The 27,160-nt window shown below is 36.0% G+C and overlaps 1 protein-coding gene across 1 annotated transcript in view; it reads right to left on the minus strand.

The window, feature by feature from the left end:
• The window catches only part of dgkb (diacylglycerol kinase, beta), a 59,951-nt gene that overhangs the window by 15,599 nt on the left and 17,192 nt on the right, over window positions 1-27,160 (minus strand). The window contains exons 15-20 of the mRNA XM_079885050.1: window positions 26,811-26,884; window positions 25,334-25,408; window positions 22,514-22,599; window positions 20,711-20,800; window positions 20,284-20,444; window positions 13,297-13,361 (exon numbers count right to left, since the gene is read on the minus strand). Of these exons, the coding sequence (XP_079741176.1) occupies window positions 13,297-13,361; window positions 20,284-20,444; window positions 20,711-20,800; window positions 22,514-22,599; window positions 25,334-25,408; window positions 26,811-26,884 (551 nt within the window). The remainder of the gene's footprint in view (window positions 1-13,296; window positions 13,362-20,283; window positions 20,445-20,710; window positions 20,801-22,513; window positions 22,600-25,333; window positions 25,409-26,810; window positions 26,885-27,160) is intronic.

The raw sequence follows: 27,160 nt of genomic DNA on the forward strand, positions 1-27,160 counted from the left end.
CCACTCTCTCTCTCTCTCACACACACAAACGGCAAACGCAGAAACGCACACAGATACAGTACGGACACACACTCGCACTGAAACGTGTTGTCAGTGCTGCTCTGATGATTTTATCAGTAAAATAGTTTAACAACTTAAAAGCTACATGACATTTCTCACAAGGTAATAACAGTGCTGTGCTTGGAGCAGATCAACTTACAGTTTCGCTGTTAGAAGAGATGCTGCAGCCGAACACTGTTACCACCTCCGGTGTGCATTATTTTTCTAATAATTCAATGGCCTGTCATCAATTATTCCTTACATGATGCCTAAATTTACCTGTAGCATTTAAAACAATTATTTCAGTGAAATTAGTCATTTATCAGTTATTGGACTGTTAAATAATTAACAGTTTATTTGTATCGGGCAGAGTTTTATTATCAGTGCTAGCATACTAGTAATTGGAAGACTGTAGGTTCAAATCAAAATGAATGAATTTACAATAATGCATCACCTAAAGTAATTCACAATGACTGTCTGGTCCCCATCTTGGCATGAAAATGATCTAGGACGACTCAAAAACTGAAGCACATGGTGCAAACCCCTACCATCACAGAGCCCAGCTAGGGTTCAGAGAGGGTAATCTAGCTGCCCCTTCAATTAAGAGTGGGTTGTGGAGCCGGACCCCTGTCCCCCACCCCACACAAAGTCTCTCTGGGACCAGGATCATGATCAGTGACCTCACCAGAACAAACCACCATCTGTTTTCATTACCAGCAGACACACACACACCTGAACCTTCTACAGAAAAGACCAAAACACCAAGGATTTAGAGATTTAGAGAATTACACAATCCCAAGCATAAAAATGGGATCTAGTTAAAGGAAAAATAAGACGTAGTAAGTAAGTGGCATGAAAACAATAAAAATGCTTTCGTTTTTGGAGTAGATTAACAAGCATGCAGAGATCCATGGTGATTGTTAGCATGGTACACTCTTAAAAATAAAGGTTTGTTATCGGCATTGATGGTTGCATGAAGAACCTTCTATTGCACAAAATGTAGTAGAAAAGGGTTCTTTAGATAATTTGAACGTTCAACACACTAAGAAAAAAAAAAAGTTAAGAACTGATCGTTAAAAGGTTCTTTGGGGAACCAAATTTGGTTCTTCAATGGCATCGCTGTGAAAACTTCCTTTTGGACCCTTTATTTTTAAGAGTGTATTAAAAAAACATTTGTGGAATTGTACAATAAAATATAAATACAGAAAAGATGCATTATGTATCTAACATCAATATGTGCCTCTATAATTAAAAGGGAGGTGACAGGTACTCTTCACCCAATTTCACACAGAATGGATTAAATTTGTATTAATGGTAACAGCACTTCTTAAATGCCCATAAACTGAATCCGACCAAAATCCTCGCATCAGTCGCAAATCCACAACAGATTATCAATCAGGCGTCCGCGGCGGGAAGAAAACCTTTTAAAACACGCTGATGTGCAGAAACTGTGCAATAAAAAATGGCCCCCTCTTCACTGCATCCCAGCCCCAACAACCTGGATCTATTAGTATAAGCAGGACAACAATCGCTGAATTATTGATTTCCTCATTAGACTTTTTGTCAGGACCATTTAGTGATGTTAAAAATGAGTTTTCATTAGCCACTTGCAGGAGAACCTCGCTGCCTTTGATTTATAATGTGCAACATGGTCAATATACGGCAGAACTGATGAGGAAAACACGGCGCACACGGAGAGATGGGCAATGCACACCTCACAGATTAAACGGACACACACTTCTTCATTGTGACGGAGGCTGAAAACTCTCCTCCCAGTGTGTACTTACAGTTACACATACATTCAGGACATACTGGATGCCTGGATTAACATGTGCTTCGTTATATGTCTAATTAAAAGCTGCATTGGTTTGTTAGCATAAGTCATATTTAATCTGAATGAGAAGGTTAACAGACACTGTACGGGGGTGTCTGCGTTACATCATTTGAACTCACTTTGACTGGAACTCTCACTAATAATTTGTTTCAAATTCTCTCAAAGAAAATTTAGTTCTAAATAAATATGATGCATTTTTTTAAACAACTAAAGAAACTTCATACAGCTTTATATTACATATAGTTACGACTTAAATATAGTTTGCATACCAATATAAATTTTATGATGCTTTATGATATTTTTGACAAGAGAAGTGGTCAAGGTAAACTGTACTTGTATAAAAAGTAAAAGATCAAAAGTCTCGTTTTGTGAGAAAGGTAGGAAAAAAAACAGGTTTGGAACAAAGTAAATAATAAAATAAAACAATAAAAGCCAAAGATGTTTAGCCAAAGATTATGGCAATGAAGAAAAGACTAAAAAATATTTATAGAACATTATAGAAGTTTATCAGGATCTCTAACATACTGTAGACTTCAGACAACGTGTCTTTTCGCTAGACTTCACCTCTGAGTTCCAGTATTGCAAACATTTGAGCAAAAGATCAGGATAGATTGTGCCAAGATTGCTCCTTAGTCGATTCCCTCCACTTAACCTAACAAGAGTGCTAAAGCGACAAATCAAGCCGATCCCTTTGCTCATTAGGTAATTAGGAGCATCTCATCTCTTCAATCGGATTCCCATCTGTTCTGTTCCCTTTCACCGACGCACACAAGTAGGGCTGATAGACGGGTCACATCTGCACTAAAGACTGTAGAAAAGATCCATGCACACACTAGGAGGGCTGGAATGAAATTTTGGATTATTCTTACATTGAAACAGGTGTAAATGAGGTTACCGAGTCAAACAAAGTACGAAAAATTTACATAAAGTGTTGCGAATCAACATTGTGTCAACTATGTGTCTTTGCAGTGGTACTGAATAGGGACCTGAGGGAAAGTGTGATGGTTGCGTTGTCGACCCGAGGCGACTTTGCCTCTCGTCACTTTCTGCTGCGTCTGAGGAAGGCAAACATGGTCTTGTCATCGATTTTTCTTTTGACACCTAATCTAACCTGTAGTGATGTACGACCTCATTCTCACACTAATTTCTTCTTTATCTGAGGTGATAAATATCACATTGATATAACTACCTCTGTCAGGATTGCTCTGATGCACTGTTTTGTAGAACATGACACTTCAAAGAGAGAGAGAGAGAGAGAGAGAGAGAGAGAGAGAGAGAGAGAGAGAGAGAGAGAGAGAGAGAGGCTTGACACGAGTTTGGGGTGATTCTGTGATACTCTTCAAACATTCTGATTAGGGTTTGTCCTGAAACTGTAAAACCCTCTAAAACCCAATGGACATCATGCTTAAAAACACTAATTATATATTAAAATAGAAAAGTTATTTCACAGTTTTCTATTGTATTTTTATCATATAAATGCAGCCTTATATGATATCTTTCAAAAACATTCAAATTAATTATTAAAAAATATTTTTTATATACCGATATGTGAAATACTAGAAATATAAAAACAAATGTTAAGGAAAAAAAAAAACATACAAAACTTAAATATTATATATATATATATATATATATATATATACCCATTTGTAATATACATAGCCAATAATCTTTAATATATATACCCAATAATCTACCCAGCACTTGTAATATACAGTGTGTATATATATATATATATATATATATATATATATATATATATATATATATATATATATATATATATACATACACATACAATACATATATACAGTACATATATACATACATACAGTACATATATATATATATATATATATATATATATATATATACATACACACACACACACATATATATACACTGTGCATATTACAAGTGCTGGGTAGATTATTTACAGACTGTAATCCATTACTGAATACAAATTACATGATGGAAATTGTAGTTAGTAACGTCATCTATTACGTTGCACATTTTAGGTAATAAAATCTGATTACTTTTTGATTACTTTTGTCCTAACTCATTTGTCACATTGATTTGAATAGAATAATCTTGTAGCATATTAGCATATAAAAATGCAGAGAGAAAGAAAATTTATTTCACTCTTCGTTATCAACAACGTGAAGTGCATTAAACATGTCAGACTTTCTCAAGATGGGGTTTGCATAGGAACAGCAGGGGGTTCTGAAATTAATTAAAAGGTAATAATTAAGTAAAAATATGTTAAAATGAAACAATTAAAATAAAACACTTACTAAAAATATTTTACTTTTATGCTGTGTGGCTTCTCAGTTTTCTTATGTGTGCAATTCCACAAAACTGGAAGACTTTCCAAACATATACAAGCAATAGGCTATTTTAGAAAGGAAAATGTAAAAAGTAAAATTGGGGAGAATCTTAAAAATGAGAAGAATTATGGAGAATATGTACATTTTTAATAATTCACTGCCTTTTTGTGAATATGAAGTATTCATGTAACTAAAAAGTAACTGTATATAGTAACTGTATATGTCTGATTACAAGTATTTTAAAGTGTAATATAATCGAATTACAAGTATTTAATATTAGGAATCTGATTATGTAATCCAGATTATCCAAATCCATTATGTTGCCTCTTAAAATACCTTGCTTTGAACTAATTCTAAAGGCAGGTATCCTTTGTGGAGTAACAATCCCAGAATGCATTGCAACAAGTTCAGTGAAAGAGTAATGCTTTTAGCAGGTAGCTTTTTTTTTATGTTAATAACTTTAAACCAACCAAAAGACTAAGCTTTAATAGTTTGGTGTGTGCGCATTTTGGACTGAAAAGAGTAAAGAGAGGCCTGTCATGCGAGTAGAGTAGGATCTCTCGACTCCGAGTGATGGTTAATGGCTGGAGAGTGTGAAGGAGGAGAGGTTCCCTGACAGCTGGCGGCCCTGCAGGAGTCAGTGGCTCCACATGGGGCTGCGGGTACTGAAGAGGTTGCCGGAGATCTCAGCAGGGAAAGGAGGCCTTTCTAGTACCGCTGGGCTTTATCTGACTACTGGCCATACCACAGGGACCAAGTGCACATCGACACCTAAAACTCAACTACAGCTCTGTTGTGTGCAAGTGATCTGTGATACACAACAGTCATCAGTGCACATGTATAACACTCATTCTCTTGTACAGTAAGGGCTTCCCTGTGGAATTCTGCTCCAGTAAGGCCCTGCAGATGGAGACCAGCATCTGCCAACTGAGTCTAAGAGATGCAACACAGGTAATCAGATGACAGCAAGTCCTGGCACGTCTACAAACATGAATGAGACTGAACCATAGAGGATCTGGCGGATGGCCATCGATCTGAAATCAAACGCAATGGGGTCTTCCAATAAACCCACTAATGAAAGGGAGGTTGTTGTGATTTCTATATTTTATACACTTGTGTTCAAAAGTTTGGAGTCAGTCATTTATTTTAATTTAATTAAATTGATCAAAAGTGACAGTAAAGACAATCATAATGCTACAAAATATTTATATTTCAAATAAATGATGTTTGTTCTTACTTTCTATCCAGAATCTTTTACTGTATTTTGATCAAATAAACAAAGCCTTGGTAAACATAATAAACTTCTTTAAAAAACATTTTTAAAAATATTACCAACCCCATACTTTTGAACAGTATTGTTCTTTATTTTGAAAGATGGCGGTCAAAGTCCAAAATGACAAAAAGCACCATAAAAGTATGATAAAAGTGGTCCATGTGACTTATAGGTCAATTTTAACTCTTTTTAAAAAAAAATCCGAACAATGAAATTGAGGTCCAAAACAACACTGGACCCCATTGACTTTGGGGTACCCCTAACGGACCCCAACACTGAGGCATTTATTAAATGTTGTGTTTCAATGATTAAAGAATATCATTCCGGTTTGGAACAACATAATGGTGAGCATATGAGTATATTTTGAATGAACTGCGGTCTGTGGTCGGAAAAATACCTGACTACATGGTTGTGCAACGTGTGAGATCATCTTCTAACGTTAGGTATGTGAAGTGCCAAACATCAGGTGGAGTTGTCCGCTATTTCTGTGTGCAAGTAGTGTGTGAACATGAGGAGGTGGGTGGAGCTGGGAGGGGTTTGAAAGTCCAGCAGGGATGGGGACAGGGCCACAGGTGAGATCTCAATAAATTACACTCTGAAGTGGTCATTAATTATAGATGACACCCCAGTCAGACCAGCGATTTCATTTGAAATGAGGAGCAGTGTGCATAGCGCTGGTGCCCTGGGCCCTGGTGCGATGGCTTACGTGTGTGTGAGAGAGAGAGAGAGCAGTGGGTCAAACAGTCTTAGCTCCTGCATTAGCTTTTTGATGAGGACCCTCATTACGCTAAACGGCCCTCTATGGTTCAGCCTCCCTCCGACTTGAGGAAAGGTTAAACAGAGAATAATTAAAGATGACCGCCTCCGGCTGAGCATGTCACCCTTAAGGAGACACTCTGGTCAGCGGTAGGCTGTTTCAAAGACGGCTCAGTAGAGCTCAAGCACTCCTCCCTGGTCAGTATCATACGGCTAAAATAAATCACACATTAATAACACTTGGCGTGAATGTGAAAATGGCTACAATGCAATAATTAACAACTAAAAGCCTTGAGCAAGTCTTTAAAAATTGTAAAAATAAAACAAAAAGTTTAGGGTCGGTAAGATTTTTTTATGTTTTTGAAAGAAGACGGCACTTTTTTGATCAAATACACAGTAAAATTGTAATACTGTGATATTATTACAATTTTAAATAAGAGTTTTCTATTTCAATATATTTTAAAATGTAATTTATTCCAGTGATAGCAAAGCTGAAATTTTGCTCAGACAATTCATATTCATTTTTGAAAACAAATTTATTTATTTTTTTGGTGGAAACAAATTTTTTGTGGATTCACTGAGAAATATACATTTTAAAAGAACAGCATTTATTTGAAATTGAAGTAATAAATATCAAAATCAAAATATTAATTTCGGTTACACTTCATTTTAAGATGTCATTGTTACAGTGTAATTATATATTTAAGTACTGAGCAATAATAATTAACAACATGTACTTACTATAGGGTTAGGGTAGGATTAGGTTTTGGTTTAGGGTTAATTGCATGTAATTATGCATAATTTACTCTAATTACTATGATAAGTACATGTTACATATGTAACAAGGACACTTGTTAACTTAATTTCCTTCTTTAAAAAAAATATTTTTGAACAGTACTGATAAAAAAAAATTAAGAAAAAAATAAAAGTGAAAGTAAACAGCATACAGATGAACAGATGCATGGAAAATCTATTTTTTGTATCCAAGGGGAAAAAAAATAAAATAAAAAGATTTGGAAAAAAAGGGGAAAAAAAGTAATTTGAGGGGTTTAAATATTCTTTTAAAATAACTTATGTGGAAAGATTAAGTTTGACTTTTTTCACTACGATACTATATAGCTATTATTGTTAGTATCGTCAAATCTGAATTTAATATGGGATCTGCATCAAACATTGTAACAGGCGGCAAACGGCATTGTTTTTGTTTGTTTTTTTTAGATGCCAGTGATGAATAATACCAACTTAGCACAATTTTACTATGGTATTGTGGTGGAAAATGCAATCACATGGTTATTTCTGAAGGAGACAACCACAAGACCACACATTTAAAAAGACAGCACACGTAGTGTAATAATAAAGTTCCCAAAGCCGAAGACAACTGAGACACTTTCTTTTCTCCTTTTTCTCATCATCTTGAAGACAGAGATTATCTTGAAGACAGAGATTATCTTGGAAGCGCATGAATGATCAGCGATGAGAGAGAAAGTGTACTTTAACAAGTCCACGCGACGCTGCCACACTGATTGTCTGCTTTTAATCCTCGACCTCATTATCACCCTCTGGTCTTACTCCAGCAGTAAATTAATCTATCTGCAAAGTGTCAAATCTTCTCACTTTCCTCCTGGTAATCACCCGAGGTGCAAATAAAACTAGGGAGCCGGGTTCGCTCAAGACCCCGCGTCCGTTATCAACAAGACGATGGCGTGTTATAATTAAAAACCAATTGGCCATTGTTGGGTTGCTCATTAAGCCGATCAAATATTTGTGTCTTCGCTAAGGTCAATGCAATGACATTCAATAACAAGCAGTGTTAACAGGAAAAACATGTTAAAGATTGGAAAAGTTGCATGGAGAAAACAGCCAAAAAGTCATGAAAAAGATGCTAATTTCAGTGCTATGTTATATTAAGAAAGAGAAGACTGGCAAAATTGTACCAATGGCCTAACATAGATTTGTTAGACCTATGCTTGCTAGCCTAAAGCAATATGGTTAATGGTCTAAAAACATTTTGTATGAAGTAACTAGGGCTGTAACGATACACCAAACCCACGATTCAGTTCGTATCACAATTTTTGACCCACGATTCGATACAAACCTTGATTCTTGGGGGGGTGGGGGGGATGATTGCAAAGATGAAGTTGACAATGCTGACTCGCGATCTTCGCAGTAGTGAACGCACCAGAGAGAAATGCACATTTCATACGGATTACATAAGCAGAGAGCAGTCTGTTTTCTTTCGTTTTGAATTGTTCTATTTAAAAGTACATTGTTCTATTTAAAAGTACATGTCAAGCATGTATATACACATATACAGTGAGGAAAATAAGTATTTGAACACCCTGCTATTTTGCAAGTTCTCCCACTTAGAAATCATGGAGGGGTCTGAAATTGTCATCGTAGGTGCATGTCCACTGTGAGAGACATAATCTAAAAAAAAAAAATCCAGAAATCACAATGTATGATTTTTTAACTATTTATTTGTATGATACAGCTGCAAATAAGTATTTGAACACCCGAGAAAATCAATGTTAATATTTGGTCCAGTAGCCTTTGTTTGCAATTACAGAGGTCAAACGTTTCCTGTAGTTTTTCACCAGATTTGCACACACTGCAGGAGGGATTTTGGCCCACTCCTCCACACAGATCTTCTCTAGATCAGTCAGGTTTCTGGGCTGTCACTGAGAAACACAGAGTTTGAGCTCCCTCCAAAGATTCTCTATTGGGTTTAGGTCTGGAGACTGGCTAGACCACGCCAGAACCTTGATATGCTTCTTACAGAGCCACTCCTTGGTTATCCTGGCTGTGTGCTTCGGGTCATTGTCATGTTGGAAGACCCAGCCTCGACCCATCTTCAATGCTCTAACTGAGGGAAGGAGGTTGTTCCCCAAAATCTCGCAATACATGGCCCCGGTCATCCTCTCCTTAATACAGTGCAGTCGCCCTGTCCCATGTGCAGAAAAACACCCCCAAAGCAATGCTACCACCCCCATGCTTCACAGTAGGGATGGTGTTCTTGGGATGGTACTCATCATTCTTCTTCCTCCAAACACGTTTAGTGGAATTATGACCAAAAAGTTCTATTTTGGTCTCATCTGACCACATGACTTTCTCCCATGACTCCTCTGGATCATCCAAATGGTCATTGGCAAACTTAAGACGGGCCTTGACATGTGCTGGTTTAAGCAGGGGAACCTTCCGTGCCATGCATGATTTTAAACCATGACGTCTAAGTGTATTACCAACAGTAACCTTGGAAACGGTGGTCCCAGCTCTTTTCAGGTCATTGACCAGCTCCTCCCGTGTAGTTCTGGGCTGATTTCTCACCTTTCTTAGGATCATTGAGACCCCACGAGGTGAGATCTTGCATGGAGCCCCAGTCCGAGGGAGATTGACAGTCATGTTTAGCTTCTTCCATTTTCTAATGATTGCTCCAACAGTGGACCTTTTTTCACCAAGCTGCTTGGCAATTTCCCCGTAGCCCTTTCCAGCCTTGTGGAGGTGTACAATTTTGTCTCTAGTGTCTTTGGACAGCTCTTTGGTCTTGGCCATGTTAGTAGTTGGATTCTTACTGATTGTATGGGGTGGACAGGTGTCTTTATGCAGCTAACGACCTCAAACAGGTGCATCTAATTTAGGATAATAAATGGAGTGGAGGTGGACATTTTAAAGGCAGACAAAATTGTACACCTCCACAAGGCTGGAAAGGGCTACGGGGAAATTGCCAAGCAGCTTGGTGAAAAAAGGTCCACTGTTGGAGATTTCAAAATAGAACTTTTTGGTCATAATTCCACTAAACGTGTTTGGAGGAAGAAGAATGATGAGTACATCCCAAGAACACCATCCCTACTGTGAAGCATGGGGGTGGTAGCATCATGCTTTGGGGGTGTTTTTCTGCACATGGGACAGGGCGACTGCACTGTATTAAGGAGAGGATGACCGGGGCCATGTATTGCGAGATTTTGGGGAACAACCTCCTTCCCTCAGTTAGAGCATTGAAGATGGGTCGAGGCTGGGTCTTCCAACATGACAATGACCCGAAGCACACAGCCAGGATAACCAAGGAGTGGCTCTGTAAGAAGCATATCAAGGTTCTGGCGTGGCCTAGCCAGTCTCCAGACCTAAACCCAATAGAGAATCTTTGGAGGGAGCTCAAACTCCGTGTTTCTCAGCGACAGCCCAGAAACCTGACTGATCTAGAGAAGATCTGTGTGGAGGAGTGGGTCAAAATCCCTCCTGCAGTGTGCAAACCTGGTGAAAAACTACAGGAAACATTTGACCTCTGTAATTGCAAACAAAGGCTACTGTACCAAATATTAACATTGATTTTCTCAGGTGTTCAAATACTTATTTGCAGCTGTATCATACAAATAAATAGTTAAAAAATCATACATTGTGATTTCTGGATTTTTTTTTTAGATTATGTCTCTCACAGTGGACATGCACCTACGATGACAATTTCAGACCCCTCCATGATTTCTAAGTGGGAGAACTTGCAAAATAGCAGGGTGTTCAAATACTTATTTTCCTCACTGTATATACATACATACATATACACACATATACATATACACACACATACATACATACATACATGTACTTTAAAATCCACCTATCGAACTTGAAATAGCCCCCATTTCATACAATGACCCCTATGCATCAAAGTCTATAAAAAACCCTCCAGCACCTTTAACTGTAAGCAAGATATGCATGGCCTTTGCTTCAGTAATATGATGATATATTAAAACAGTTATATATTTGTAAAAGGTTTCTAGAAAAATCCAACAAAAAAATCTGCAATACCTTCCTAACTATGATCATACATTATTGAGGGAGAAAAGATACTATGTAATAGAGAGATCTAAACCCATTCTCTCATGTGAATTATTTATCAAATTCAAATAACAGATGGTATAATTTTCTTAAAATATCTTAATCATTATTCAAAAGACACAGTGGTATAAAACGGTTCCTGTACACAGACTCTTGTGTGATCAGAATTCTGTTTGATTATATGTCCCACACAGATCTGAATCAACATCAACAGTCAACATTCATGCCTTCTGTCTTCTGGCCAATCCTGATTTCCTCAAATTAAAATGTTATCTGCTCGCCAGCTTTGAAAAATAGTATCGCACGTAGAAAGTATAATTATCATTTGATTATTAAAAGACTCTCCTGAAGGTCTTGTGTCATCACGGTGATGGAAAAATGATGTCAAACTACCCAAGCAAATTCAATTACCCAACCAATTACTCGCCTGCGTTCGTACTGACTTATTGGGACATTAAATATTAATGGGAGCATGGATATCAAATTTGCTCATCATTAGAAGGTGCACACATCGTGGGCTAATCACAGATGTTCCACATCACTCAGATCCTTTCAGCAAAGAATGAAACACTCCAACACAAAGGAGCACCTACATCTGTTGCTTGAAAGCTCTGCTAGTGCTAAAAGATTAGGAAATAGTACATCTATTTACATTGAGTAAACCTGTGTCACTATGTTACTCCAATAGCAATATACTATATATGATAAAATAAAGGTGAAGTGTATAATATCTCTATTTAGCATCACTAAATGCAGATGCAAAAGTAATGAATGTTTTCAAACAGGTCTACTATTGGTTAGACAAACAAAAAATCCCACCCCAAATTTACACCATTGGTTGAGCAGGGTGGCTTAAACAAACAGGACAAAGTATTAACAACACCACAGAGAGCCACAATGTTTAGCCTCTTTAGGGAAATCAATTTATTTAGAGTTGGCTCTCAACATTAAGCCTTACAAAAATCCATACTAATATTCAGATTGTGGGATTTTCTGGTAGGGGTGGTATTGGCTAGTAACTGATTACATGTAATCTGGATTAAGTAATCAGATCCTCTAAATTAAGTACTTGTAATTAGATATTATATTATGTTTTAAAATACTTGTAATCAGACTACAATTACTATGTTATTGATTACATGATTAAATATTATTCACACAATGGCAGTAAATCATTCAGAATTTATTGATTCTCCCTAATTCTTCTTTTTCACATTTGAAATTTTCCTTTCTAAAAAAGCATATCGATTATATCCATTCAGAAAGTCTTCTAGTTTAATGCACTTCATGTTGTTGATGATAAAGGATTGAATGTGTTTTCATTTTTCTTAGTATTTTTATATCAATATGGTACAATATTATTCTCTTCAATTCAATTCAATGTGATTAGGTCAAAAGTAATCTAAAAGTATTCAAAAATGTGAAATGTAATATATTACTTTACTAACTACAATTTTTGCCATGTAATTTGAAATCAGTAATGGACTTAAATTTCAAGTAATGTACCCAGCACTGTATATATATATATATACTATAAGTGTATATTATCATTATAATTAATTAATACATTTTTTATCATACTACATCCTATCCACTACTGGTGCATTTAGTCCTTAATCTTGAAGATTGTGGCCTTAAACAATCTTTCTAAATCTCTTAAGCACATATTAACTTCTAGTATCACATTAATGGGATTTATGGGAGGAGAGTATTTAAATGAATCATGCAAGGTGATTACTAAGGTTTGCGCTAGTCAATTTACTGGTATTTGCACCATTATTTAACGACCGAAAAAAAACATATCTTAAAGCATGTCCAGACGCTAAATTGCGCTGCTCTTGTTAGATTGTGTTGGTCATTATGGAAATGATCCGGCTGCGTCATTGTTCATTAATGTGTGCGTCATCAGTAGATCATGCGCAGAACTTTCCACTCCCATTGGCACTTTTATGTGATTGCGCTCTCACGCTAATTTGCCCTGTTTAGTAAATCTGGCTCTAAGAAGGTTATCCTGCTCAAGATCAGATTTTGGGATCCATAACAATACAATCCCACATCTTCATCTAAATTTAGGGAAGTAAAAGCATGGCAGGAGTTTCAAAAACACACCAGGGCAATAAACCCAGCAGACACGCTGGCGAGCTTACAGAACGAGATGACAGACAAAACAGTGGGAGTTAAGATGCAGTGTTGGTGAAGTGTTTGCTGTTGACACAGAGATAGAGAAAGAGCGGTACCTGCTGTTAAACTTTTCTGGATGTTTCTCTCTCATAATGTGGAATCGATGAGCGATGGATGCATCCTACAAAAGGAGAAAAAAGCAAATCAGATCATTTTTTTTATGCACACCGTTATACCGCCATCAATGTTTCGTGAGCTTCTGACAATGCTTCGTTAGGGGCCTTTGACGTATTAAACTCGTGTGTCAGATTCTCTCATCATCTGCTGTGCATCTGGGTTTTAAAATCTTGAATTTGACAAAACAGCTGTGTGAAGATGAAAAGACAACAGATTGAGGATTGCATTGAATGGTTTCATGATGGTTTTATCACGGGCCATTAGCTATAAACAAAAGCCCCGCGTCAGAGACGTCGCAGACAAGAGACGTGTTTATTTTAAAACCAGATGAATGTATTTTAAAACCCGACAAAAAAACTAAATTCCTTTCCCCACACAACATCAGAGCACCAATTACAGGCCTGATCTCCCTTCCACGTGACTGGAAACAAGTTTGGGCTCCATGCATATGTATGTGTGTTAACAGATAAGGTGTTTGCGATTCTTTGCTGGGGTTCTAGCCAACGATGATGAGTATTGACAAGAGGACTGAACACGTGGTTGGGCTAATTAATCACACACATATACAGGATGCTGCAGCTCTGCTGGCGCCTGTCAGAGATCCTCTTCCAATCTGACATCTGCGGGTTAGAGGTTCAGATGCACTTGCATGCGCTATGCATGTGCTATGCATGTACTTTGTGTACTGTAAATGTTTTGTTGCTATGGTGATGTATGGAGACGGTGGATGGAATGTAAACTGACTATATGTCCTGATTGAGAAATGTAGATTCTGAAGGCCTGATAATTTGTAAGGACAAAAGGGAGAAGCAAGACAAACTTGACACTTTATACACCTTATAGAAGATATGCAGATTTCATTTAGCAGGTGCTGAAGGGGTTAAGAATATAATTAATCGTTATAGACAGGGTGTAAATTAAACTTTTTTTTTTCTACACACTTGACAAGCGAATTGAGAAAATGTACTATATTTCTGAATGGCCATGAAACTGTATTTTTATAATTTTTTTAAAGTTACATTTTTGTTGGCATATTATTTAGATGTTGAATATTCACAGAAAACAGCAATACGGCACAGAACTGTTTGACCTATGATGAATACAGTGAGATATTTTCTGATGATTAGCCAGTTACACAAAACCATTTAAGTGAAAAGTGAAATATCCACAACATACAGGAAAACAGATTAAACATACAGAAACTTAATTGTCCTACTTTACCAGTTTCCTCCCTTTGCTGATTTTAGACCTTGTATTTTTGCTTTGGTGGGTAAAGGCTAAAAATGTCTCATGTTATTGAGTAATAATTAGGGCTTGACATTAACACCCGCCAAATGCGGGTGGATTTCAGCAGTGGCGTGTAACGCAGTCACTCCTACTTGAATTTTATATATTATAGCCTATATAAATTTCTCAATTGTAGTTTTTTAAAAAGCCATCTGAAATATAATATAAATAAACTAAGTGCAATGTAGTGTTGTCAAAAATATTTATTTTGAAATTATAAACTAAGTGCAATGTGGTGTTGTCAAAAATATAGATTTTTTAATACATATCGATACTGAAATATCTGAAACACTTCCCATACTAATATTCCACAGAATAGATGCACGATACCAGCTGCGCTTTCTCGCTCTCTCATGATCTCTCTAGGAGTTGACACACAAACCCGCCTCCCCTCACTCACTTGTTTCATTTGCTCCAGGTGAATATTGTTGCTGTTACAGGGCTTGAATTTCGCTGTGGGATTGCGCATAATTCCTGCAGATTTTTTTAAAGTAGTTCTCAGAACTAAATTTAGTTCTTTTTTTGCTGCTTATTGTGCTTAAACGGCCAAATGCACACAAAATAATGTCAAAATGGCGGTCTTGGCGAGTATGTTTTAAGTGAACGTAAACACTTGAGAAAGGAAATGCACGTGTAACAGTATAATGGATTTGTGCGTCAGGTCTTAAAGTGACAGCAGCCAAATATACCTGCTGCCAAATTATGAGATAACATTAAAAATATCTACACGTATATGGCAGTTCATCCCCCATGGTACCAATGTCAAAATTGTGGCCAGTGAAAATGCTGAGTGGCCAGTAACTTTGGAAAACCACTCGCCACAGTAGCTGGTGAGCAAAAAGAAGATAAATGTCAAGCCCTGGTAATAATTATAATTTATTTATTTTTATTTAAAAAAAGATTTGGCTTCTTTTCCACTAAAGTAAAATGAGAAGATGTGTGACAGTCACTGAGGTTTTTAATACATGTCAAAATCAAACACTTAAAGGTACAATATGTAACTGTTTTGCTTTAAAAACAGCAAAAATCACTATATCTATGTTATATATTTTTTTTAGTTGTGTACGTTTCCAACAACTTTCAAACCAGGAGAAATTTGTAATTTAATTCGAAGACACGGCACGTTTCTTTATTTCCGTTTTGTCGCCGTCAATGGCGTCATATCCGCGTTCTCCCTGGTTTCCGCTCGTATTGCCATAGTAACCAGAGCCCTCTGATAGTAACCAAGGCGACAGACGTGGACAACTGTGTAGTTTGCAATGTCTATTTGCACGCTGTTGTTGTTTCGTTCAAACATTATGGACCATGGCAAGCAGACTTTGGATAAAAAAGGAGAACTAAAACGAGAATCAATATCAGCGCTGTGTTTTCGAGATGCCTAGAGCTCCACGTCCGAGACTCCGACCGCTCCTACAGTACATGTACTTTATTAAACAGGTGAGCACATTTACATAAAACTAATCAATGTTATATAGTTCAACAATGATAAAATGTTAGAATATGATCTGTATGTTATTCTAATGTTGATCTAGCTTACTGCTAGTCTCATATAGACAAACTAACACAGAATAACATACATTTCAACACATTCAAATGCAGTTTAGTGTGATAGTGTAATGTTAGACCAAGTGAAACAGCTGAAGTTTAATAAACTGACCTGTGAGTTGTAATTCTGCACTTGCGTGTAGTTCGGTAGAATGAAATGTCCATATTCCTTTTATATCCGCGGGACTCGCGTCCCGTGTGGAGCTGATAGCTGTCTCTTAGCAATCCCAAACTGCTTCATATCACAGTCATGATAAAAACATCGATGTATTTACTCATCCATAAACATTATTAGATCGGTCGGCTTGACGTTGACGACAAGATCCATAATTCTTAGCAAATGTTGTGTCATCAAACTACGCCTTTGTTATTGTAAGAGGTTAGCGACCCCTAGCAGCGGAAAAAAAATACATAGTGTACGTACGTTTAATTGGATTGAAAACTGAAACTGGAAAGGTCTGCGCATGTGCAATGACGTAGAAATAGCGTAATGACGTATGACGCACATAACGGGCTATTGTTGAATATAGTTAAAAAATGGCTTTTATTGAATAAAAAATTTATTCAATAAAAGGGTTCACTGTTTAGAAGATTTGAGTTAAATTTCCAGAATATAGGTTAATAAATGACTGTAGTGTCATTCTAAACATTTCTTTCTACTCATTGTCTGTGAAGTGGTGCAGGACAGCCCTTGCTTCAGACCCGAAATGGATCAATAGTAAGCCTGCTTTTTAAAACAAAGAAAAGAAGCGATGGCTGGATGGTTAGTATACGGGTCATCTCAATCAGCTCCCTAGTTCAGTAGTCAGGGCACTGATCAGGGAGTCGGCCATTTTAAGGGCTGTCTCAAGCGTAGTGTACTGAACCGTTCGCTCCCTAAAAAGTCCCACAATGCACCATAAAAACCAGGGAGCATCGATGCTCACTATGTTCCTTTATTGGAAGTTCTGAAGCACAAAATAAATCATGTGAGCGACCTCACTATACATAATGACACGCGATATATGTTTTTCAAAAATGTGTAGTGAGTCAGGATCCTTACTGTCCTTACCAGAGCCTGAATTAGTGTACACGATATACTGGTTCACGACCTAGAAAGCTAGGGAGTTGATTGAGACGCACCCTACGTCAACGGCGGGAAGCTCTGTATATTCGTGCAGTGTGCGCATATCCAAAGACCAATTCCAGAGTGAAGCTTATGACAAATGTGCACATCAACCCGATCACTTTATTCACTGTTTATTCAGTGTTCGGATTCATTCCGAAAAGTGTACATGCAAACGTGGATAATGATACTAAAATGTATGTCGGGAGATCACTGTACAAAATACAAAAGCATGAGTGAACTTGGGTGTGCTCAGAGATAAAAGAAAGAAAAAAAAAAACTTGCAGAAACTTTCTCCTATACCTCCCTCTCTTTCCCCCCTAGACCCAAACACACTCATAGGACCATTTGTGAATCCAGCCCCTCCAATGAAACCACCTCCACACAGAAGACCCCCTGCTAGCTCACTGCTGAAAAATGTTTTAGTGGAAGCCAAAAAAATCAATTCCTTTACTGTTGACATCTTTTAAACCCGCTGTTAGTTGCAGAGCAAAGGGAGGCCCGGGGTCCCACCAGGCTCCGTTTTCTTCAGCGCAGAACAAGAAGAAAGGTAAAATGACAGGTGTATCTAAAAGATTGTATTGCTCTTTTCTTACAAACTACACAATATATGAAAACATGAGAGCAAAGGCACGGTCTCCCCTCGGCCTGGCTCTGGTTTGATGCCCGGCGCTGAAACCAGGGAGCTTTCAGAGACGTCATCGCATCCGGCGTCCATGAAGGAGACACCAGATTTCCTTTCATTGACTCTAAAGTTAAAGTTGCAGGCTTGCAGCAGTCAGTCACTCGCTATCTTTCATCTGCCGTTGTCCACCCCTCCTCGATAATTACCACTGCAAAACTCTCGTGACCAAATTAATAAAGGGACATGTGTAATGTTCTCTCATAGTTCACCATTTAGTCCAATTACGGCTTGTCCAGGCAGATGATGTGCCTTCACTGGGAGAGTAATGACTTTGACATGAGCGCAGGGTCATTAGGAAACAGACTACATTATCTTAGGCGATCCTGTGTGATTAGGGACTGTCTCTAGCTTCTGGCTCTGACCGAAATGATAACACCCCCTGTCTAACAGAGAGGGATATTTCAACTTTGGTATTTAAATGGTACCTAATTACCCAAAATATCACTTGACAGGGTGATCAGTCAACGAGACAAGCGTTAATATGAAGAACAGCTTTGATTTGAGAGAGTTTTTGTTGATGCGTTGCAGATGACAGACATTTCTTATACCAACTTTGTTAGTCTTTGGATTTTACACTTTTTATAAAAGATTTTGTATTTTTTTTTTGTATTTCTTTTATTCATCAACACTTTGAAAATATGAGAAATATATTTCTGCTTATTTTATTTTTTTTACTTAATGCTCTTACATTAAAAACATGTCCATGTCCAATTTCCATTTTGTTTATGGTCCAATTTAGGGTCTCACTCACTATTAACTACGACTTTTGCCTCAATAAACTCCTAATTATGGCTTATTAATAGTTAGTAAGGTAGTTGTTCAGTTTAGGTATTGGGTATGATTAAGGGATGTAGAATATGGTCTTGCAGAATAAGGCATTAATATGTGTTTTATAAGTACTAATAAACAGCCAATATCCTAGTAAAATGCATTTTAATAAGCAACTAGTATATAGTGAGAATTGGACCCTAAATTGTTACCAGAATTTGGTAACTTAAACAACTTAAAAGTTAAAGAACTTGTTCAGCTGCTGTGATACCCTTTTGTGTTTTGTTGCAAATGTCGTAAATTACCTCTTTCTGCTAAAATGTTCTTGCACTATCTTGTCTGGCAACAGCTGCATTTGTTGGCTGTTTAGTTCCTACAGTTCATATACATAATTACGGAAGACATTGTTTTTCATTTGCATAATCTGCCAAGTAATTATGAGCACGACTTGCTCTGTAATCTCTATTGGTTTTCAGTTGTTTTCAAAAGGAATTTGTGTTTTCATGTAAAATGTGATAGGAAAAATATCACTTGATCCCACTGAGATTTGCACTTCTCTTTAATCCAAACAAACAACTAAATTTGTCAACGCATTGAAATTTTAAATTCATTATCACAGTGCAGAATATATTGTAGCTGAATGATTACTGAGACAGAGACCTATCTATCTATCTGTCTGTCTCTGTCTGTCTGTCTGTCTGTCTGTCTGTCTGTCTCTCTCTCTCTCTCTCTCTCTCTCTCTCTCTCTGTCTGTCTGTCTGTCTGTCTGTCTGTCTGTCTGTCTGTCTGATTGTCTGTCTGTCTATCTATCTATCTATCTATCTATCTATCTATCTATCTATCACAGACTTGTTTTATGTAAATGTGAGCACTGGACAGAATGTTTTCTAAATCAATACTGATTTATGAAATGCCATTCAATGACATCAATGACATCGACTAACATTTGTCCAAGCATGTCTCCCTCATTACAATTTCTTCTTTTTTTTGAGATGTGTACAAATCTAAAATAAAACAGAGCCGTCAAACCTGTAAATGTCAATTACCATATTTCCCTTGACATTTCTGGATAATGGCTGACATGCGGTCGCCGTAATAAGCATCATTAGATTTCAGACGGCCCGAGATGCATCAACACACAACGTGTTTGATCGCCGTTCGGTAAGACGAGAACCGTGTAACGTCTATGGCATATTTCATTCCCAATTGGCAAGCTTTGCTCTTCACTGCAGTGATGAGAGATGGCTTTGTTAATGTAATAGATGCTCTTGGCATTTCAAAAAGCACTCAGCCCTCTTGATTAGCTCATTTAGTCTTATTACTTAGGGGCCTTATTCACTTCTTCATTCATAAACTCCACTCACAGTCATCACATACTGTATCATGGTTAATAGACTAGACCAGCACACTGGTCAGACGCGTATAAAGCGAGTCTCTCTCTGTTTATTGGGAGGGAAAGAGTACAAGTATGCTGATTGTTAAGGGGTCACATGGGGTCTTCACATCCTCAAATACAACTTTAATTCGTTCACTCACCACGCCAATAGAGAAGTAATTGTTCACGATGCTGTACGGGACTGGATCTCCTCCTTCATCTTTGTCTAGGGGAGTGATGTCAATCTTCCACCTGTCCAACATCACTTCAGTACTGTTCTCAATGTCCTTGAGAATCTGCAGAAGACTTTCTCCGACGTAGCCTGAAACCCAAAGGTCATATTACAAATGACGGTTTGGCTCTATTGAGCACCAGCTATTTAAAGACAAGGAACTGACAAAATAGTCATATTTTGATCTAATTAGTCATGAATGAGTAAAACATCTGTGAAAATACTACAGTGATAATATATGAGAGGTTTCCCAAGAGCTGATTTGCTCATCAATCCACAGTGCGAATGTAGGTTTAAGGATTCCCACAAAGTTTCATTCGTGCAGCAAATTAAAATATTGAAAAGACTTAAATTACCTCCACCCCAGCGCAGGCACCTTGCGAGGTCATTTCCTGTGCCGAGAGGAAGCACACACACAGGAGGATTCTGTTCATAGTTAGATTTATCTATGGGAAAGAACAGCATATATATATATAAATAGAATAAATAGAATATATATATATATATATATATATATATATATATATATATATAAATAGAATATATATATATATACCGGTATATAAATAGAATATATATATATATATATATATATATATACACACACACACACAAGGTATATATAACCAGCAATATTTTAAAATCTATATGATGCTTAAAAATGTAACCAGATTTGTAATATAAAACATTTACATAAACCTACGTCAACACAGGAGAATACGTTACTAAATATGCTAATTATTGTTCATCCCGATTTCAAAATATAAGTTTATACCCTCACTTTGATTTTATATGTTTTGATGTCCACAAGTTCTTGTACAAGAAATTACAGTGGCTGTAGCATTTATATAGTAAAGAAGTGCGCAAATATGTTGTTTTAAAATGTTGTTTGGCCAATATTAAACATTGACATGCTGTAAAGTTTTACAACAACAATCACCATGTCGGTGCCCTCGACAGGCAATTGTTGTAATGCATAATGTACGCATTAAGTTGATTGTTTATATTATAAATATAACATTATGTATTTTAACAGTGTTGTTTAATAAAATCAAATGATAACTTGCTTTTGATACTTTATTTGAACCAATTTTATTGCCTCATTGTTATTATATATGTACGTTAAGGAATTTTAATAGCTATTGTTCACTCGATTAATCATCAAAATAATTGACTGATTTCTCGATTACAAAATAAACATTAGTGACAACCCTAGATTAGTTAAAACATTTCAAACTGCACCTGCATTGTTTTGCATTTTGTGACTTTTAGTCAAATAAAATAAAAAAAATTCCAGCCATATATTTCATCATTGAAGATTTCTTAAAAAAAAAAAAAAAAAAAAAAAAGTGTTCTCATGAACCCAGTTTCATGTATCATCTTGTCTTGTGTATCGTCATACCCCCCCAAAAAAACTAAACTTTCCAACAAAAAAAATTGTGGCCATTTAAAATGCTGAGTGGCTAGTAACTATATACTGTATACAAACAAACACACACAAACATATACATATACAGTATACTGTATGTATAAACTAGAGTATATATGTATGCAAATCTGTGTATGAATGAATAATGGAATAAATGGCAATGTCAAAATACAGTGGTTCTTTTCTGATACACTCCTCTGAAAGCATCCAGTCTATTACTCGGTCTTTGTTTTGATTGATAAAAAAAAAATGGAGGCAATTTTTGACTAAATGAGGAAACAGTCATCTAAAAAAATAAAAATAAATAACCTTCAGAGACTATTCTTCAGATGATATAAATAATATGCCATTTCTTGAAGAAAGATAATCATCCTATTTGCCCCGAAAATACAGATACGAATGTAATAGCTTGAGTTCTGTGAAAAATAAGTATTTGACTATTCCGACAAATATAACAAAATCACTTCTGTATAAAAGAACCTCTGAAACAACAAGAAAAGCCTTTTTTGCAGCAGATGTCATACGTTTAGAAGTTTAACTTTAGCTTGCTGTTTTTATTAAATCTATAATGTAAACTTCCTGGATTTAATTTACAATATGGCAACAGTATGGAAGCCCAGATCCACATGAATCCAGCGTTTAATTTCTCTAATGACCAAGGGCCAAAACAAACAATAAGTTGAAAAATGTATGTGTTTTGGGTTTCAATTTTCACATCATCTGAACTCACCTATTACATCAAGAATCCATCCAACGGTCCCATCTCCACCACAGGCCAAGACTCTGAAGTCTGGAACATCTCGAAAGAAATTTAAGCTGAAATGAAAAGCGTTAACGTATTTAAATAAAAAATATTTAACCACAACTTTATACTTGTACAACTGTTAAGTCTTGTATATGAATTCATTTAGTGAAAGATAACAACAATAGTCAATAGACATTTTTTCTAACAATAATAAAAAGTAAAATAGTAAACTAAAAATATATATTACAAAGAATAACACATTTTATATTTAATAAAACGATATATTATACATTTAGAAAAATCTACATAAACTCAGTTTTCCACCATATTAGACCTTTATTAACAAATGCAATGCAAATGCAAATCCATCTTTTCGAAAGCAAAGCCTGTTCAGAAGCTAATCAGATCTACCAAGACAATGTTCATTACGACGTCTTCCGTTCCTTCACAATAATAAAGCTGTAACCGCATGAAGGGACCTTACATGGTAGAGTGGCGTGCAATATAAGACTCTCAATTACTTTACTTATTGGGACATGCAGGCTTGGTAAATCATATTAGACAGCAAAAACAGACGACCAATCGCATCAAAAAAGCAACTTTGAGGATGTTTGAGTATGAAGAAACAAACACTCAGTTTGCTCTAATTGTGTTAGCCATGCCTGTAATTGACAGGACAGCCCAGAGTTACACCTGACAGTCACCATGACAAAGCAATGTCACATTCTCATCACATGACTACACCAAGTTCATGTGTTATTTCAACAGATGTGACTGTCAATGCATAAAGCCGAAATTTATCTTTTCCACCAGCAGAGAAACGTCAATACATAGGCTACACCTGACCTAGTCGGTAGGACTTCAAAACACCGTAATCAATAAGTTCAAAAGCAAATTGGCTGACAAGGTCACTAAATGGTTTCTGGAGAGGATTGCTCAGTGGGGTGCATTTATGAAATCAGAAAAACCTGGGTAAAATGAATCAGAGGCTCTTTAAAAGGTCTTTAAAAAAAATCCTACAGTGGGAAATATTCAGTGGAGTAAAAGGTGTGACAACTCATATGCATCGATCTTGAAATATTATTATTTTTTAATTGTGAATCATTTGATTTACACCACTAATGTAAGATGCTAGAAATCAGATTAATTGAGATTTGGTACAATAGCAAACATTTTTTATGTTTTTGAAAGAAGTACCTGTAACACTTTGATCATTTGTTAACATTAGATAATGCATTAACTAACGTGAACTAACAATGAGCAATACATTTGTTACAGTATTTATAAATGTATGCTCACCAGGGCTGCATTTACAGTAAAAATACAATAAAATCAGTAATATTGTGAAAAATTATTACAACTTTTTTTTCTATTTTATAATATTTCAAAATGTAATTTATTCCTGTGATGTCAAAGCTGTATTTTCAGCATCATTACTCCAGTCTTCAGTGTCACATGATCCTACAGAAATCATTCTAATATGCTGATTTGATGCTCAAGAAACATTTACTATTATTATCAATGCTGAAAACAGTTGTGCAGCTAAATATTTTTGTGAAAACCTTGATACAAAAAAAAAAAAAAAAAAAAAACAGGATTCTTTGATGAACTGAAACAGCATTTATTTGAAATAGAAATATTTTGTAACATTATAAATGTCTTTACTGTCAGTACTAATCAATTTAATGCATTCTTGTACAAAATATATTCATTTGCTTGTCACACTTTAGTTTAGGGTCCCATTCTCACTATTAACTAACTATTAACTACGACTTTTGCCTCAATAAACTCCTAATTTCTGCTTATTAATAGTTAGAGTAAGGTAGTTGTTCAGTTTAGGTAGTGGGTGTGATTTAGGGATGTAGAATACGGTCATGCAGAATAATGCGTTAATAATAAACAGCCAATATCCTAGTAATATGCATTCTAATAAGCAACTAGTTAATAGTGAGAATTGGACCCTAAACTAAAGTGTGACCCATTTCCTTAATTAATTTCCTTTATTTATTTGCATATGAGAAATATCAATATAAAAATATCAAATAAGTAGTATGACTTTTCCCTGCCAACAATTATTTAAAGAATCCTATACATGTACAGAATCAAATCACTAATTAAATCAAATCAAATTTCTTTGTAACTCATACTGAATTGTTCTGAATTCACACAAATTTCATCGATAACCTACAGTATGAACAGTGAATGAAATCGATTTTCTGTCTACCCAAATATTCACCCCTAGTTAATTTACATGGCAACATCCCACAACAACATTTCCACTTTCTTTATTGCTCTTTAAAATTTCATTTTCAAAATATAGTATCAATGAATATTGTCACAGCCCTCACGGCTGTGCACTTAACTCAAAAGTGACCACATCGCTGGCATACTAATAACAAATTCAGTCAGTGATCACAGAGCCTCATGGTTGCGTGCATTTGATTGACACCACCGATGGTATGCGTGATCACACAAGGCCCTGAGAGCGGCAACACACTAACACTAACATGAATCTATTATGACCAGCTGACTGTCAGCACTGGACACTTCCACAGCCTGGCTTTGTTCTGTGCAGTGTTTGTGATGGCGGATCTAACTCATTAATAATGTCTACATTTGCAGCCAAGACACAGACAGAGATTGTCGTGCATGAATTAGTGCACATTACCATCAAGCAGTGTCTGCATATACAATATATTGTTAACGTCGGGTTGTTGTAACTCTTATGTATGATCATAAACTGAGAATGTGCCGCAACAAAAAGCTAGACAGCTTCTGTTAGAATGCTAAGATATTGCCACTCACCCAGGCATGGGGCCGTTCTTGGCCAGGTTGTAGACTTGACGAGGGTTCAGCAGGTACTGGAACTTTCGGAAGATCCTTGATAGGAGAGAGTTTATGAACAAATCAATGACTAGGAAAAATGACATTAAATGTCAATAAAATTACTTTTGTTTTAAAGTCACCATGAAATCAAAATCTTGTTTTTTATGGAGTATTTCCATATTTATTATACATGTTTTATCTGTGTACATCATTATTATTTTTTTATTAATGTGCCCTCATAATCAAAATAACTCCCCTCCGGCTTGCATTGACATCTCTAAACTTCTCTGATGATGCGTTTACAACCTGTCACTCACATGGGATCGGCCAATAGCAAACCACAACCATCAAACCATCCAATCAATTCCCGATGGACAAAATTAAGGCCCGCCCTACATTTTTTCTTGTTTGAGAAGCTGCTTCACTCAGATATACCACAATAGGGAAGAAAACTATCGCAACTTGTGCAGAATTTTTACAGTAAAAACCTGTTAATTGGTTAACTGCAAGTTGCCTTACAGTACAGTTTATGGCAAAAAATCTAACATGACATTATATGATTTTTTTAAAATAAAATACGGTCAAATTTATGGTATTTGGAAGTAAAACTATGACCGTATTACCGTATAATTTACGGCAAAAAAACAGTTAAAGGACATTTTCAGGATAAGACCCTGTGACATCACATATGTCTATATTTTATAAAAAATAGTTATGTTTCTTCTTATTTTTGTTATCACTAATGTACATTAGGGTGTTTTTGATACATTTACAGTTATTTAGTTCATGAATCATTGTGTTGCTTTTATTTTACCACCTGTATTAGTATGATAAAAAGCGGATTTTGGTAGCGTATTAACATTATATAACTTAATGAAATGCACTGTTTTAAGTTGTAAAATATACATACATTTAATACCAAAAACATTTTCAATGTATTTTCTACTGTGAATTTCCGGCAACAACCGCTGGCACTTTTTTACTGTAAATGTAACAAAACAAAGATATTTTTACAGTAATTTTCAAAAATAAGATGGTTGTGGTTGAATGAATTTGAATAGAAACTAAGGATTTTGTCACCACCTAATAAGATGGATAAAATAAAATATTTGACATCATAGCCATCTCATTCAATGTGGTCCATTAAGAGGAAATGAGATTTGATCTGGATCTTTAGGATGCCAAAAATGGGTTTTGAATTGGAACTGATTTGATTAGATCATTAGATCATCATGTAAGTTGCCAGAAATAGAATCGAAACTCAAAGCAGTTCCATCAACAAATTGATGGAAATCAGAAAATACATTGAGCTCATGACTGAGGCTGCAAATTTGGTGTCAAACTAACTGCAAGTGACTGATAAATTATGCAGATTGACTCAAGATTGTTGAAATACAATATGAAAATACTGTGGCGTCAATTCCTTCGATATGACACCATATTTTACAGTTCTCACCTTTCACCTTGTTTGCCTCCACTTTTAGGGTTGACGAAAACCAACAGTGGATGAGTTCCTTCTGAAGAAGTAATCTACAGAATAAAGTGATGACAAGCATCATTACATATCGTAATTTAGATTTTAAGTGGATTTAGCTTTTAAATCAGCTGTTGTCCTTCAGGATTCAGATTTTACTGATTTAAAAGGGTACCAAAATTGTTTATCACACAAAACATCCTTAAATCCACACACTTAAATGTATTACCGATGTGCAAAAGTCAGACAATGTGCACCATTACTAACGTTAATTATTAAAATGTCTTTTCTACAAAGCTTTTGCTTAACAAATCTTGCCTAATATCTGTACC

Source organism: Squalius cephalus (genome assembly GCF_949319135.1).
Source record: "Squalius cephalus genome assembly, chromosome: 11".
In the NCBI taxonomy this organism is placed as follows: domain Eukaryota; kingdom Metazoa; phylum Chordata; class Actinopteri; order Cypriniformes; family Leuciscidae; genus Squalius; species Squalius cephalus.